We start from the raw sequence: 16,987 nt of genomic DNA on the forward strand, positions 1-16,987 counted from the left end.
CATTCAGAAACCATTTATTACACTGTCTTCTAAAATGCATGCAATATGCAATAAATATGTTAGCATAAACATTGACAAGGCATAACACTAAAATGTATTTGAATATAATTTTATTTAAGCAGAGGCAAACATTTACAATGTTTTCTTCAGAAAATAAACAACCCAAAGAGAAGTTTGAGAAGAAATGTTTCATTTTCATATCTTTTGTGAGCTCTTAGGATTAAATATGCTACTTCTTGCAGATATATTCCAGTTTATTTGTACAATTTTCAAGAAAACAAATTTCTTTTGATTTATAAGATGCACAGGAGTCTTGCATATCAGTTTCAAAACCACAAAACCTAAAATGAAACAAGTTACACTGTTATCAATAAATTACATGACATTCAAATCCACAGGGGACTACAGAACTGTCACCCTACATATACAATTTAAAAATGCAACCCGTGTGATTTCCAAAACCTGTTATTCATATTGGTAAAATGCTAGTATACTGCAAAATTATCAACTCCGTATGGAATTGTAAATATTAATTAATATTTCAACTAAAGAAAGAGTGAGTGGGGAAGCAATGTCAGTTGGTTGTTAGGTTAGAAAAAGAAACTTAAAAAAATAGTGAGCCTGTGAATAGGGCTCAGAGTTCTAGCTCAGCAGGGGAACATGATGCTAGCACGATCAAAGGTCTGCCTTGGATCCATGACACTGCAATTAAAAAAAAAAAATAGAGCAAAACGAACTGCATAACTCACATAATTAAAAGTTGCCAGCGGTATAAATATATATTTTGGCACTACAGTGTTTAGTCTCATGATGAGTCAAATATTAAACACAAGAGGACATTAATAACATATTGGAGAAGACCTTAGATCTTATATAATGCAGTCATTGCTATGACAGGCCAGGGGATAGATGTTAAACTGAGAGTTGTTCTTGAGACTTAGAACTAAAGGACATTGTGTTAAATGAAGGTGTGCCAACTTATTTTTAGACAAATGAAAGGATTGCCTGATCATTTAGCTAAAGGTGTCATTTCCTTAATGTTTGCCTCTCTCTCTTCTAGTAAATTGAGAAACCTTCCTGATGGGGAGAAGTAGTGGATCTAAACCTGGAAGGAGAGTGTCAAGACAAGCCTGTGAGGATAATGCTCATCTGCCTGGGAACTGTGTCCAGGGTCAGTTCTAGGAACATCGTCCCCAGCTGGTACTTTTTATGAAGTGATGAATGAGCAGAGGACTATTTGCTATTGCTTTTTGTTTTATTATTCAGTGTGTATAATGTTTTAAAAGTTAAACAGAGAATATAAGCAACTTTTCATGTAAAAAAAGGAGTGGGAGGAGTTTTGCCTCCCCAAAAGTTTCTAGCTTGCTTGGGTGGGTTTCAATAAACATGTGTTTCTGTTGCTTCTTTCCAGAATGAGGAAAGTCTAGCCTATGTCTGTCCCACTTCCAAATATTTCATAAATATTTCATGTTTGGGGATCCATAAATTCACATTGGAGAAGAGGTTTGCCTTGTGGTGAGTCGGAGATCTAACCAACTGAAAATTGGTGCTGGGATAGAGTCGATCGCTTTGGTAGTTTTAGAACAATGTACAAATATGTTTGCAAATGAGAAAGCTGTAAAACTGGGGGAGCAAAGAGGCAAAGGGCTTATTATGCTATCCCAACTCCTTACTTCTAGTATTCACAATCTGTTTGGAGGTGGAGTCCTTAAGAAATAACTCTACTGAAATAGGTCATTAGGGTGAGCCCTGGTGTGACTTGGCATCTTCAGAAGAGGAATTAGTAAAAAGACAGAGGAGGGCTAGCTCTACGCTGAGGAGGGCTTTGGAAGGTGTACCTGCTGACACTTAGGCTCAGACTTCTAGCAGGGAAACTATGAAGAGATAATGAACACCTTTCATCTGTGCCACATAGCTTCTTTTAGTTTATTATGGAAGTTAATAAGAATATTTTCAAGCAAAAATTCCTCCGCACATGGGATAGGTATAAAAGATTGTTTCCTCAGTTCTCTAGTGTTGCTGAAATTGTGTCCACAACCCCCCATTCACACCATATCTAAATTAAATACCTGATGCCGTGTGGATACTTACGTCCTAGAGGACAGAACTGAATCGTTTTCCCATCGCCACTCTTTGCTAGTTCCATTATAGTAAACTCCAACCCAAAAGAAAGAGTCCAAACGAAAAAAATCCTGGAAGTGAGAAAACGGAACATGTAGCGTTCTCATCATTATCTCAGTCATATGCCTTTGAAAAAGTCAACTCACTCTGTATATATTTAATCTATGTCTGAAGTCTGCAGTCTCACTAAATGATGGTGTATTATAAGACACACCTCAGAAATGTTTTGCCACTGAGCTACTTTCTTCAACCCGTCATATTCTTCTTTTTTTATTATTTTATTTTGAGAGAGAGTCATGTTAAGTTGTGTAGGCTTGTCCTCAACTCACTCTGTAACCCAAGCAGGTCTTGAATTTGGAATCCACTAGCCTTGTATTCCCAAGGAAATGGGATTATAGGCCTGTGCTACCAAACCCAGCTTCAATATATTCATCATGAATGAAATTCCAAATATTATTTTACTATTTTTATCTTTATTAAAAACATAAGTCTACCCTATAGTTTGCACATAAAAACTGAAACAAAAGATATAACAATTTTACTCTTCAGCTATTGAACTTGAACAAACCGTAAGCAAGAGTAAGTAGCGGTCAGTTTGACCCTATTAATCCCTCTGGGGATCTCGCACCTTGCAACTCACATTTGAAGCAACTTACCATCTCCTCTCTGCTAATCCTTATGAGACTGGAATTGAGAGACAAGCAGGCCAGCTGACTCTCTCTCCAGCTTAGCTTTTCCTTGGAGAAGTAATAACAACTGCATCTGAACCAGACCCAGTTCTCTGGGCAGGGATGATAAAGTCCTAGGGAACGAATGTCTGTCACTCTCCTGAAAAAGTTCAGAGATTCTGATGTTGCTTTTTACTTGTTTATAACAACAAACTTGTATCCTTAAAATACTGTAACAACATCCTATAAAGACAACTAAAATAATCATACTAAACTCTGGGCTAAAAACACACACTTTTATCTTTTTTCTATGAACCTTCAGACTTTTTCTATTTCATAAATATACATCTGCTGAGACCTATCCATCCTCGCTGCTGAACTGTGAGTTTTCCTAAGTCCATAGCTCTTGCAGTGGAAACACCTCTTTCCATCATCATTAGATTCTCTTTCTTTCTTGAAAAGTTTCACTTCCAAAATTTGTTCTCCCATTAATCCTGTTTCCATACAAAACCATGGAATCCTGTAAATTGTTTATGCTTTATCCAGAGATATAGAATAACACCAACAATATTTGTGTATTATGTTAGTTTGCTATAAATAAAAACCTCTGTTCCATATTAACGCTAGTTGTTAAATTTCTGGGACTATGTCATTTCTTTTCTTACTTACGCTGAAGAGTGTTGCCTGTGAAAACTCTGTCTGCTATTCATGGAGTTAATATAAACAATAAAAGTGTTTTCTTGATTGAATCTGTGCACAAAGGCTAGGAAACCGACACCTACCTTTTTGGCTGGGCTGTGGGACTTGTTCTTTCAGAAGATACTACAAAAATAGTCCACATCATAATTAGCTCTTTCTGTTATAATGATACATAACAGAATTAATAAAAGGCCTCTGTTCTAGAATAATGATAAGCAATTTTCTAGAAAATGTTTAAAAGACCATGGTGGCTTTTTTGGTTTTTTTTTTTTTTTTTTTTTTTTTCTGGTGATGGTACTTGTGACCCACCCCAATGTCTCATACACAATTGTGCCCACAGTGAAGGAGGAATTTTGATGAGTTGCTGAAAGCCTGGCTCAAAGGAGAAAGGGGAGAAGCACTAGGGACACTCACAGTTTGCAGTAGAAACAGTCACCGCTACAGCCACAGCCATCAGGAGAAGGCTCATGGCACCAAGGAGACCAGGGAGAAGGGACACTCACAGTTTGCAGTGGAAATGGTCACCGCTACAGCTACAGCCATCAGGAGAAGGCACATGACACCAAGCAAACTAGAGATGAGTCTCCACGGGAAAAGTGAGAAATTCTCTGAGAACGAGAAATCAAACAGTGGGATCTAAGCCAGTTAGCAGCAGCAGTGAGGTAATGGACAGACAGAGTTGCCCCAGGGTCTATTTTCATCAGCAGAGCATCCTAATGCTCATTTACTTCTGAATGTCATAGCAAGTCTGTTAAGCCGGGCGGTGGTGGCGCACGCCTTTAATCCCAGCACTTGGGAGGCAGAGGCAGGAGGATCTCTGTGAGTTCGAGACCAGCCTGGTCTACAAGAGCTAGTTCCAGAACAGGCTTCAAAACCACAGAGAAACCCTCGAAAAACCAAAAAAAGTATTTTTCTCCCAAGGTTTAAAGGAAATAATGGCATGTGAGTAAAAGTATCTGAACAACCGAAATATATTTAATTACTAAAGGTCACATGACAAATTAGTGTATCTGAGATGTTCCATGGAATTAGTTTATATGTCCTTAATTTAAAACAGAATTCAGTACTCAATATAGGAAATACAAATACCACAGGAGAAAATTAAGCCAAAAATCAGTGAATAATTCACAATTTGTATAAAATAGGAACTGATGTAAAAAGCTTTTTTATGTAGCAGTTATGGTTAAAATAATCAATGGAACTGAGCCTGTAATTACTATATTTGATCTCCAAACCCTACTCTATCACCCTCTTGAGGGTGTGTGTGGGGAACTAAACAGGAATACAAGTTGAAACATAGATGGGAAAAGATTGGTCTAGACCTGAGTTCCTCCCTGTAAATGTGATTACATTCTGAATTAGGAAGCCAATGCAACATCATTTGACCGGTCCATTTTCCCTCCATATTTTCTGGCTCTTTTCTTTAACCCAGTGAACATACATGTTTCATGGTTTACACGCAAGGATGAGACTTTAGTAACAGAGCTGAGAATGAGGGGTGGCCCCACTGCCAGCATTTCCCACTGCATCTGCCAAATTAGAATAGACTCAGCTAAATGGATTCTACCTCCTCTATGCAAGCAAATGGCCTGGGTCCGATTCACATCCATAATAAGACTCTAACTTCACTTTGATCTTCAGTACCACACAGCGGCCCACTTGCTCTTGGTCAGCTTATCACATCTATTTTTACTTTGATTTGTTTTATTTTGCTTTGTTGCCAATATTCCATTTCAAATACTCACCACTGGCTGGATGCAATTTTCCCTTAGGAGCATTCAGTGAACATCAACAGACTCTAAGTGAGCATTCTATAACAGCAAGTGTCAAACGCTTATGCTTCACTGCAGTAAATTTTTGTTTTCTTTTTATATGGGGGTTAGTTTTTAGACTACCTAAATTCCCATGGAAAACTTAATTTTCTTTTTACTTTCTCTGTTTTAACAGTGTCCTTCACTGGGAATATTCCTGTGATTAAAGATATAAGGTAGGACTGAATGAAGGTGGGATTTTGGTTCCCAGAATTTAGCCACTCAAGTTCAGGTGTTTATTTATGTATTTATTGGAATCTTTGAGTTGGCTTCTGCAAATTCCTAAACTCCCTTCCTCTATCTAAGCTTGGATTTCCAGATATTTAGGTCTGGAAAAGGAAAGCCTATGAAAATCAGAGGAACATCCCAGAAATAAGCTATAATCTATAACTACATTACCTACAAAAAAAAATCTTAACAAATATTTGATTTTATCCTTGCTGACATCCAAATTGTTTTGAGTTTCATGTCTGAAAGAAATACATCTGTCTTTTTTTTTGTTTCAGGATATAACAAGATTAAAGATCAAGTCTCTCTGGTCCAGAAACCCACCAGCCTAATCAAACTCTCAGTGCCCTAAACAAGATTGGAAAATCCAGTACCATAGAGAGCTACACCCTGTCATTATTTTACACATTAATTCCTAAAATGCTGTAGTCAGGGAATTCAGTCCCAGACTTTTTCACTTCTCAAAAGTTGATTTTTCCACTCAAGGCAAAAGCAACTCTCACTTAGTGATGTGGGATTCCCTTCTGTATGCTGTGAACACCATTGGTTAATAAAGGATTGTCTTGGGCCTGCACAGGAGGTGGGGAGTAGTGGGGGAGTAAACTAAACTGAATCCTGGGAGAAAGAAGGTGGAGCCAGGGTGAAGCCATGTAGCTCCACCAGAGACAGATGCTGGACCTTTACCTGCTAAGCCACAGCCTCATGGCAACACACAGATTAATAGAGATAGTCTAATCTACGATATGAGTTAGCCAGAAATCCACTTAAGCTTTTGGCCAAACAGTATTGTAAATAATAAAGTTTCTGTGTGGTTATTTCATGGTCTGATCAGCCAGGAACAAACAAACAGTCTCCAGCAACAACTTAGTGAAAAGTCTAACGATCCAGATCACTCTTTAAATTGTTATAGTATTAACCATGTGGTCTTTCTTATGGTCTAAATTAAGTTGATACTTCACTTAACTTGTGTATTGCTAACGAGATTCGAAAGAAAAAATCTTTCTGCCACTTTTGTATCTCCCTAGTACATAAAAAACCTTAATCTTAACCTAAATTTTCAACAGTCACTTCATATTCACCAAATAGAGTATCATACTTTCACCAGAGATGTCTTCTACTGTGTTTTTGTGCTTCTTATGTTTTTGCTGCTTTTCCCTCTGCTCAATGAATGACAATTCATTTGAATGAAATGTATTCTTAACATTTTTCTTTGCGCCGGGCGGTGGTGGCGCACGCCTTTAATCCCAGCACTTGGGAGGCGGAGGCAGGCGGATCTCTGTGAGTTCGAGACCATCCTGGTCTACAAGAGCTAGTTCCAGGACAGGCTCCAAAACCACAGAGAAACCCTGTCTCGAAAAACAAAAAAAAAAAAAAACAAAAAAAAAAAAAAAAAACAAAAACATTTTTCTTTGCTTTGCACTTCTGCTGGGATTTCACATTTAGGGTAGAACGGGTCATAGGCATTTCACTCATCTTCATAAACAGAAAAAAACTGTGTGGGAGAAAATGCAAATATCAGCATATTTTAATTTGGGGACATATATTTTAATAAAAATGAATAAAGTCATTAATTCCAAGATATTTTGCGTTGATGAATAGATATGCAAGTAAGGTTTTATGAAGGCATGTTTTCAACTTCAAAGTTTAAAATAAATGTAGACATGTTACCAAAAATTTAGAAGCAAATGAAACAAAATAATTTTAGAGAAGTTCAAAGCCATGTTCTATTTTCTAAAACATTCTGGTACTGAGGCTCTAACCCACCTTTCTAAGCTATGCAAGTGCTTTACCAGTGGGCTACATTCCCAGCCCTTCGTCTTTTGAGACAGAGTCTCACTATACAACTAGACAGGCCTTGATCTTCTAATTCTCCCGCCTTTATTTCCAAAGAGTGGAGTTCTAGACATGTGCCTGGCCAAATAAGTTCTTAAATAAGTGTGATAATGGATAAAGAAAATGGGGAACATTTACACAGCGAAGTATTCTTCTATTGAGAATTCTCTTTTTAGGTCAGTAACCATTTTTAAATTAGATTATTGTGTTTCTTGATGTTTAGTTTCTTGAGTTCTTTATATATTTTAGATATCATCTCTCTGTTGGATGTAGAGTTGGTGAAGAACTTTTCCTGTAACTGTAAAGTAAAGAATAATTTTGCTACAACCCACAGACCCAGAGAGCTGGGAACCAAGGAGGTACCAAGGGGAGATGCATGGATCTCCCTGGGAAGGGGAAATAGAGGTGATCTCCTGGTTAGACTGAAGATGGGTGGGCATGGGAACTTGAAGGATTGGGTTGTGGAGTAAGCAGAGAAAGACAGTGCTGACAGAGATGACTGGAAAGGGGGCTTTATGGAGTCGGGTAAAAGCCTGATGCAAAGGAGACTTCCACAAGTCTACAAAGATGGCTCCAGTTAAAACTCCTGGCAACAGTGGAAGCTTAGTGTGAACTTGCCACCCCCTGTGATAGGACTGATGACTACCCCAGTTGCCATCAGAGAACTTAATCCAGTGCCCGATGGAGGCAGATTCAGAGACCCATAGCCAAACTTTGGACCAGACTGAGAAATCCTGCTGAGAGGGAGGAGAGATTATAGAAAACAAGGGTTAAGAACATCACAGGAAAACCCACAGAAACTACTAGCCTAGCTCATGGGAACTTACAGAGTCTGAACCAACAACAGGGAGCCTGCATGAGACTGACATAGATTCTCTGTATACATACGACAGTTGTGTAGCTTGGTCTATATGTGGGAATCCCAACAACAGGAGCAAGGACTATCACCTTTGCTTTGACTAGCTCTTGGGAACCTATTTCTTATACTGGATTGCCTTGCCCAACCTGAATACAGGGGTAGTACTTGATCTTAAGGCAGCTTGATATGCCATGCTTTGTTGAAGCCCATGAGAGGTCTGCCTATTTCTGAGCTATTATGGAGGAAGGGTAGATTGGGGGTGAAGGGAGTCATAAGAGTGGTCAGGATGTAAAATAAATTAAGTCTAAAAAGTAAAAGGAAAAACTGCATCCACAAAATAAAAAATAGTGCATGAAAATGCTTTTTAAATCTGTATTGTTGGCCAGGATGTGATGATGCATGCCTTTAATCCCAGCACTCAAGAGGCAGAGGCAGGCGGATCTCTGAGTTGAAGGCCAGCCTGGTTTAAAACAGCTAGTTCCAGGACAGGTTCCAAAGCTACAGAGAAACCCTGTCTCTAAAAGACAATAATAAAATAATAATAATAATAATAATAATAATAAATATGCATTGTTGCTCAAGGAATGTGAATTTCTCAAATGAACCAATTATTGAACCTGAGAAAAGTCAGGGATAACTCTAGAAAGAACTAATCTCCAAAGCTCCTAGGCACAACCTTCTTTAAGATCACTTATGCTCATACCATAAAATTTAGGCAATGCACCAAGTGATTTTCTGTTTATGTGGCTAGAACCCTCAGTGTTCTTGGCTGTACCTCCAAGGTAGCATTTTTATAGCCTATAATTAGAGTGCAGGGCTCCGATATGATTTTCACCCTTTCCTCCATTGAGGTCATTATGAATGATTCTTGTACTAAGTTGGTATTTAAGGAAGTCCATACCCTATTCATTTAGTCCATGAAAACAAACAAACAACAACAAAAACAGTCAAGACAGACCAAATACCAAAATATCCAAAATTTTAAGTGAGAAAATTCAATTGCATGCTATCTCCTAATTTTGGCTCTCCACAGCAAAGCAGGCAAACATGGATCAGACAGAAGTCACTTGTTTATGACTCAGATTTTGAGATAAGTTTCACTGTGAAAAATTACCATACCTGAAAGTTACTGTACAGAACTGAAGTTGGTGGTGTCCTTATTTTGGTGTGTCACTAATTTCTGTAGATTGGGAATATGCGTCAAATAAAAAGAAGTCTTGCTTTCTTGTGTACTCTGATTAATGTTTGTTTTCAATAAAAATGTCTTAAGTAAGTCTGGGGAGATGACTCAGGAATTAAGAATCCTGGTTGCTTTTCTAGAGGACCTGAGTTCAATTCCCAACACCCACATGGTGACTCAAAACCCTCTGTAGTTCCTGACCCAAGCTATGGCATCTCCTCTAATAGTCACCTGAGACACCAGGTACACACATGGTGCACATATGTACATGAAGGCATAACACTATACATATAAAATAAGGAAATAATAAAAAATTAAAAACATGCTTTAAAGGGGAATTATTTCCCCAAGAACAAATTATGTTAATTATATGTTCCAAAACTTCAATCAGAAATGATAAACATACCTGAAACAAGGTTGAAATCCCAGGAACTTATGCTAAAACTTTAATATGTGGTAATCAGCAGAGTGGGGAGCGGGATATGAAGGAGGGAACTGGGAGCTCAGGAGAAAACGTGCCGCTTGCTCGTGCTTTGCAGTTCCCACAGCAAAGTTCTCACTGACGCTTTGCATTTCCCTTTAGCACCCACAAGATGGGTGAGAGCACAGCTTAGAACTCACGTGAGACAACAGCAAGCTGTGGATCTTGTAAGCAACAGAAAAACATTGGTGAGATCAAATAGATCTTTCCCATAAGCGTCTTTTTGCCAAAATTTTGTTATATTTATATAACAAATAATGTAATATATTTATATTATATAAATTTTGCCTCTCTGGAGTCAGAGTTTTAACTCATTTGAGTCATAATGGCATGAGAAATGTGTGTGTGTGCATGTGTGTTTGTGTGTGTGTGTGTGTGTGTGTGTAGGTGGAGACTGTTCATTTGTTTCCCAGTCACCCAGACCCGAAATAATCACATTGAAACTATATTAATTAAAACACTGGTTTGGCCTATTAACTTCGGCTTCTTATTAACCCACTTCTATTATTCTGTGTAACTCCACAAGATTGTGGCTTACTGGGTAAATTTCCATCTGGAGTCTTTCTCCTTTGACACCTACATGATGTCTTTCCTACTCAGCCTTCTTTCCTCCTCTATCTCTGCTTGGAATTCCTGCCTCATTCTTTTCTGTGTTACCATAGGCCCAAAACAGATTATTTAATAAGCAGTGGAAATAAAACATATTCACAGCATACAGAGGGGAGTCCCACATCTTGTGTGTGTGTGTCTGTGTCTGAGTGTCTCTCTGTGTGTGTGCGTATCTGTGTGTGGCTGTGTATGTCTATGTGTGTGTCTGTGTGTGTGTCTGTTTGTGTGTCTGTGAGTATATAGACTCCCCTTAACCTTCCTTTGAATTTAACTCAATTTTAGACAGTTTTCTTTCAGACTATAACTCACTGGCCTTCGTGTTTTTAAAAACATGGACCTTTGTAAACTTGTTTGCATATTCTTTCTATTTCCTTTTGAGATATAAATCTTCTGCCTATTTCCAGATGTATATCTTAGGAATGTCTCTTTCAATGACTTGGGAGTCATTCCCTTAGGGTTTCTGTCATTGAAAAAGAGAGAGGTCTTTGCATAAATTCAGAAAGCAAACCCTGGGAAAACAGACAGTTAAGTCATTAGCTGATCTCCTTCATAATACCCTCTAAGATTTTCCCACTAGTTCACATCAGCTATCTCTGTTGTTTCTGCTTTTTGCTTCAAAAGAATTGAATCCCCTATCCCCCTATTTTAATCATCTCAAACAAGTTCTTCTCTCATCTAATTCTCTCCAGTAGGATTTCTCTCTGGCTGTGTACACACATATACTGTTTGTAGAAGCTGTCTCTAACTGTGTGTACTTATATACTGTTTGTGGAACCTCTGGCTCACGCTTTGCATTTTTCTGTAAAATTAAATGCTAAGTGATTGAGTGAAAGCAAAGCAAGAAAAAAAAAAGGAAAAAATTAAAACTTTAGTGACTGTTACTCTTTACAGTCTAGACTTTCAGAATCATTAAGTGTCTTATATCCTAATTATGAGGAGTTCAGACAGACCATGGAGCGGTAAAGACTTTTTGTCCAAGCTCTTGACTCAGCCAGCAAGAAACAGGTCCAGGGAGAGGAGCACACAGGGCTTGTCCCCTTTTCAAAACCCTTTTACATATGTCCTCCCTTTTCTTTTTACTTTTCTTTCTATGTCTGTTGTCTGTTACTTTCTTTTCTTTTTTTTTTTTTTTTCGAGACAGGGTTTCTCTGTAGCTTTGGTGCCCATCCTGGAACTAGCTCTTGTAGACCAGGCTGGCCTCGAACTCCCAGAGATCCGCCTGCCTCTGCCTCCCAAGTGCTGGGATTAAAGGCGTGCGCCACCACCGCCCGGCGTCTGTTACGTTCTAAAAATATGATTTCGTTTCTCCTTATAGCTGAATAATACTTGTGTGTATCTGCATGCGTGCATGTGTGTATGTCCCTTCATCCACCCACAGACGTTTAACTCAGCAATTGCGAATAGTTCTATAATAGTATGGGCCTGCGGAAATTACTACTTGAGTTTTGAAGACGCAGGCCTACATCTGCAACATTTCACCCTCTGCACAATCTTTCAAGTTCCAGTCTAGTCAGGTGAGATTCTTCCCAGGAACTTTCGCGTGCATACCTGTCATTGGATGAATAGTTCGCACTCTCTAATCTGTCTCCTCATTCTGGTAACTGTTTCCCTGTCCATGTAGAAGCTTTTGATTTCATTTTTAATTCTAGCTATGATTTCTAGCACTGTTAGAATCCTATAGCAGGCTATTGTCTGTGATTTTTCATCCTGAAGTGTTTTTTCCTTGTACACGACTTTTATTCATGTATTTATTTTATTTATTTTATTCATTTATTTATTTTATTCATGCATTTATTGAGTTTGTCCTTTCACTTAGAAGGTGCTGAGCTCTACTAACATCTAAATTTGCAGTCTCACATTTAAGTCTCTGATACATTTAAAGTTTTGTTTTTAATATGGCATTGTGACAACTGAAGCTACAAGAAGTTGTCAAGTGGATCTAGCCTGCCACCTAATGTCTATGTGGAAAATGACTATAGTTATTTTGGAAATCCAGCCTTGTTGGGAGCACAGCACTAGGGTCCTTGAGCCCACATTTCTCCAGAGAAACCAGGAGTGTTAAGCACAAAGAATTGTCCTCTCAAAGCAATGGACATAAAACCTGCTCTCCCATCCAGAAATCTGGGAATTGGAAGTGATTAGCGGCCTGGTGATCTGCATTTTCTGGTGTACCAGGTCATATCAAGCTGCTATGACCAGGATGGGAGGTGACTAGTACATTACAACAAGGGATTCCCCAAGCTCTCACAACCAGGACCTGAGGTGGGCATTAATTTAAATGATCCTCACATTAACTATAGAGCCAGAGACTTCTCCAAAGTACCACAACCAGGACCAGAGATGGCTTATAAACCAAATGAGCCCTACATTATCTGTATAACCAAGTCTGGGCCAGACTCTTCTTTAGGCCTTTAAAATAATACAGGTAGCCTATCTCTAGAATCTATCTTCTTGGAACAATAACATGTAACCTGAGATTAGTTTCAAAGCAATCATGCTTTCTTATGCATCAGAGACTATATTACAGCAGGAAACTTTTTTTTCCAAATTATACTGGGTTTAAGTGTGCTGACAATAAACAATCTGGCATCAGACTCTCGGAGGTTTGATCCAGGTTGATGAAGCCAATCTGATCCAAGTTTTCTTTTGCCCCTCATGTGGTTCACTTCTCTACCTACAGGGTACCCCTCACAGCCTTCTATGTGATGAAGAAAGTTGAGGGTCACATACGTGCCTTGTAAAATCATTAGTTGGAGTCACTCAGATAGGTAAAAACAGATGATACATGACTTATTTTCCTACAGATAAATAATCCTGCTGTTGATAAGCCAATGCCTTTAGGAAGGAACCAGGCTTCTCTATTATGAAAGAATATGCAGACAGCTGCTCTATATTTAAGTGAAAAGGTTTAGATGAGAGTCTTAGTTCTGTCCATCATTAGAAATAAATCCATGCACAAATATTTTTTCCTTTTTTGAATTTATAAATGATTAAAAACCTAACGTTTCTCAAAAACACAGATATAAAAGACTTGCTAGCTCACCTCACCTATGGCACTGATAGAAAATGGTAGTACCTTTAGCCAGGGTCCTACTGGTAGAAAGGTGATGGGGGTGTGTCCTGGAAAAAGAGATCTCTTGCTTTGCAGCATTCTGGAAAAGGGTAAGTAATCTACTTCCACAGCGTGGCTTTCTGCTGCCATGATTAACTGTGCTATCAAGGGTCCAAAAGAGGAAATTAATGTATGTGTGTGGGTGTGGGATGATCTCTGCAAACACTACAGCCACCAGCCTGTTGTTCCAGGACAGGGAAGAAGGAAATTCGATTCAACACAACTCAGAAGCCAGTGTTGTTTCTAACTTTGGGAGTCTCACACTCTGTAGTTTATTTTTGGTATATGTAAGCACAGCACAATTTGGGGAAAAGTTTCTTAGTAATACTTAAATCAAACTCATGTGCACCACAAAGGTTAAGAAATGACTGCATCAAAACTCCTGTGAAGTACAAGTGAAGACTTCCATAAAGATGGGTTCTATAGATTAACTGAGGAAGCAGGCTCAAGGTAAACAAAGTTTGTGATAAGAGTCTGAAGTGGATAGAACTGTTGATTGACTGAGATAAACGGGCTCCAGATAAAGCTCTGGGTGAGTCAATGTGGCCTGCCTAAACAGACACCACAGAAGTCACCAGACTATTTACCCCCTCCACTGCTAGCCTTCTGGCCAGAAAACAGATAATATATATCTCTCATTTTAAAGATACAACCCTGCAGGTTTAACATTCCTGGTTTCCCTAGTGCTTCTGTGAGCACGAGTACCTACGTGCCTTCTACATTCCCCCCTTTTTATTTTTTAAGAGAAAATAGTTACTGTAATAGAGGATGAATTTGAATACATTGCATACATGTCTAGTCTAACTAATACAGGCAAGCATAAGACAACTATAGCAATGCTTAACAGGGGACCAAGGAAGGATAAAATCACCTTTACAAACATAATAGAGGTCTTTAAAGAGGAAGTGAATAAATCCCTTTTAAAGAAATCGAGGAAAGGACAAACAAAAAATTGGAGGGAATGAACAATCTCTTAAATAAAACCAAGAAAAATCAAACAGTTGAAGGAAACAAATAAAGCTGTTTAAGACCTGAAAATGGCAGCACTTGGGAGGCAGAGGCAGGCGGATCTCTGTGAGTTCGAGACCAGCCTGGTCTACAGAGCTAGTTCCAGGACAGGCTCCAAAACCACAGAGAAACCCTGTCTCGAAAAACAAAACAAAACAAAACAAAACAAAACAAAACAAAAAAAAAAAAAGACCTGAAAATGGAAATAGAAGCAATAAAGAAAACACAAAGTGAGGGAATGAGGGAATTCTCAAAATGGGACATGTAGGTAAGGGAACAGAAATACAGACACGAGCTCCAGCAACAGAATACAAGAGATAGAAGAGGAAATCACAGTCATTAAATATACAATATTAAAAATAGATACATGGGTCAAAGAAAATGTTAAATCTAAAAAATGCAAAATACAAAGCATCCAGGAAATTTGGAGCACTATGAAAAGACCAAACCAAGAATAATAGAAATAAAAGAAGAAAAAAACTCCCAGATCAATGGCCCAGAAAATATTTTCAGCAAAACCCAAAAAAGAAAATTTTCCTAACCTAAAGAAGAAGAAACCTATAAAGACACAAGAAGCTTACAGAACACCAAATAGATTGCACCAGAAAAGAAAAGATCTGCAACATAATAATCAAACACTAAACATTCTGAACAAAGAAATAATACTAAAAGCTACAAGGGAAAAAGCAAAAGTAGCTTACAAAGGCAGAACTATTAGAATTACACTTGATTTCTCAATGGAGACTCTAAAGGCCAGAAGGGTCTGAAAAGATGTCTTGCAGATTCTAAGAGACCACAGATGCCAGGCCAGACTAATATGCCTAGCAAAAGCTTTCAATCACCATACAAGGAGAAAGTAAAATATTTGATGACAACGTCAAATTTAAACAGTATCTATCCACAAATCAGGCCCTTCAGAAAGCACTAGAAAGAAAACGCCGACCCAAAGAGATTAAATACACCGTGAATGCACAGGCAATAAATAACCTCATAGCAGCAAAACCAAAAGAAGGAAATCATCGCGCGCGCACACACACACACACACTGATACAGAACTTGTGGGAGTGGCTAACCAATGACTAGCCTAATTTGAGGCTTGTACCACTAGAGGGAGCCCGTACGCAACATTGCGTAGATGACCAGGGGCTGGAGTCTGGATAGCTCAGAGACCAAGGGTAGAAGCAAACATGAATGCCAAAAAGAAAATAAATCAATAAATAAAATGATTCTTAGTGATGTTCTGTCATACTCATAGATTTGTGCCTAGCACAGCTGTTATCAGAGAGACTTCCTCAAGCAGGTAATGGGAGTACATACGGAGACCCACAGCCAAACATTAGGTAGAACCAGAGCCCAGGCTGGAGGTCTCCAATACCCTCCCGCTCAGAGCTCAGAGAACCACGCAGGAAAGGGAGGGGAAGAACTGTGGGAGCCAGAGGGGGTGGAGGACACCAGGACTGCCTAGCCTCCAGAATCAACTGAGCGGGGCTCTAGTAGACTCACACTGACTAAAACAGCGATTGCTGAGCCTGCCTGGATCTCTGCTGGATCCTCTGCATACACGCTGTGAGTATTGACTTGGTGGTTTTGAGGGACCTGCCAGTAGAAAGGGGGTGTTTCTACGATTCTTGCGTACTCTCCGGACTCTTTTCCTCCTATTGTTTCCCTCTTTAAGCCTTGGTATGAGGGTTTTTATCTGGTCTTATAGTATCTTGTTGTGCCTTGTTTGGTTGATGTCCCTGGGAGGCCTGTTCTTTTGTTTGTTTGTCTGTTTGTTTGTTTGTTTGTTTGTTTTTCTGGGGGAAGACAGGGACATCTGGGCAAGAGGGGGAGGAGGCAGGGACTGGGAGGATTGGAGGGAAGGGAAGCTTCATTCAGGATGTATCATATGAGAGAAGAATAAATGAAGAAAGAAAAAAAAGAAAAAAAACTTTAAAATAGTCTTACTCCTACTGATTGTACTTCTGATTTAATCCCTTCCAGCCTCTAAGGAAATTTGAGAAACAAGCAGTTTTGTTTGCATTCTTTGGCTACTGTATTATTTAGAATAAATATTTTTTAAAATTTTCTTGTTTCAATTTGCCCTTCTTTTCCTTCTTAGATCCATCTCAAGCCTGCCAAATTATTTTTAAATTTTTTGATAAGCTGAAACAAAAACACAAATTTAAATAATACTGAAGTTTTGGTAATCATAAACCCAAAGGAATCTGGTTGATGTTTGAGCTCAGTGCCTGAAAGGCCTGGAATGAGGACGTTTCCGTGGTTTTATGTAAAGGCAGGATAAAATTCCTTATTTTGCTAATGCTGCACGTGCACAATTGGATTGATGTTGTGGTGATTTTAAAGAAAATGGCCATCAAATGGAATGGCACTGTTAG

At 38.7% G+C, this 16,987-nt stretch overlaps 1 protein-coding gene across 1 annotated transcript; it reads right to left on the reverse strand.

The window, feature by feature from the left end:
• Window positions 1-229: 229 nt before the first annotated feature.
• LOC130886519 (killer cell lectin-like receptor subfamily E member 1) lies at window positions 230-7,000 on the reverse strand. The gene is made up of 6 exons (XM_057788441.1): window positions 6,923-7,000; window positions 6,624-6,723; window positions 3,992-4,096; window positions 2,778-2,977; window positions 2,092-2,192; window positions 230-341 (listed from the first exon to the last, which is right to left on the reverse strand). Exons 1-6 carry the CDS (start codon window positions 6,998-7,000, stop codon window positions 230-232), a joined length of 696 nt encoding a protein of 231 aa, XP_057644424.1.
• Window positions 7,001-16,987: the final 9,987 nt, after the last annotated feature.

This window comes from Chionomys nivalis, chromosome 1 (genome assembly GCF_950005125.1).
Source record: "Chionomys nivalis chromosome 1, mChiNiv1.1, whole genome shotgun sequence".
In the NCBI taxonomy this organism is placed as follows: Eukaryota; Metazoa; Chordata; class Mammalia; order Rodentia; family Cricetidae; genus Chionomys; species Chionomys nivalis.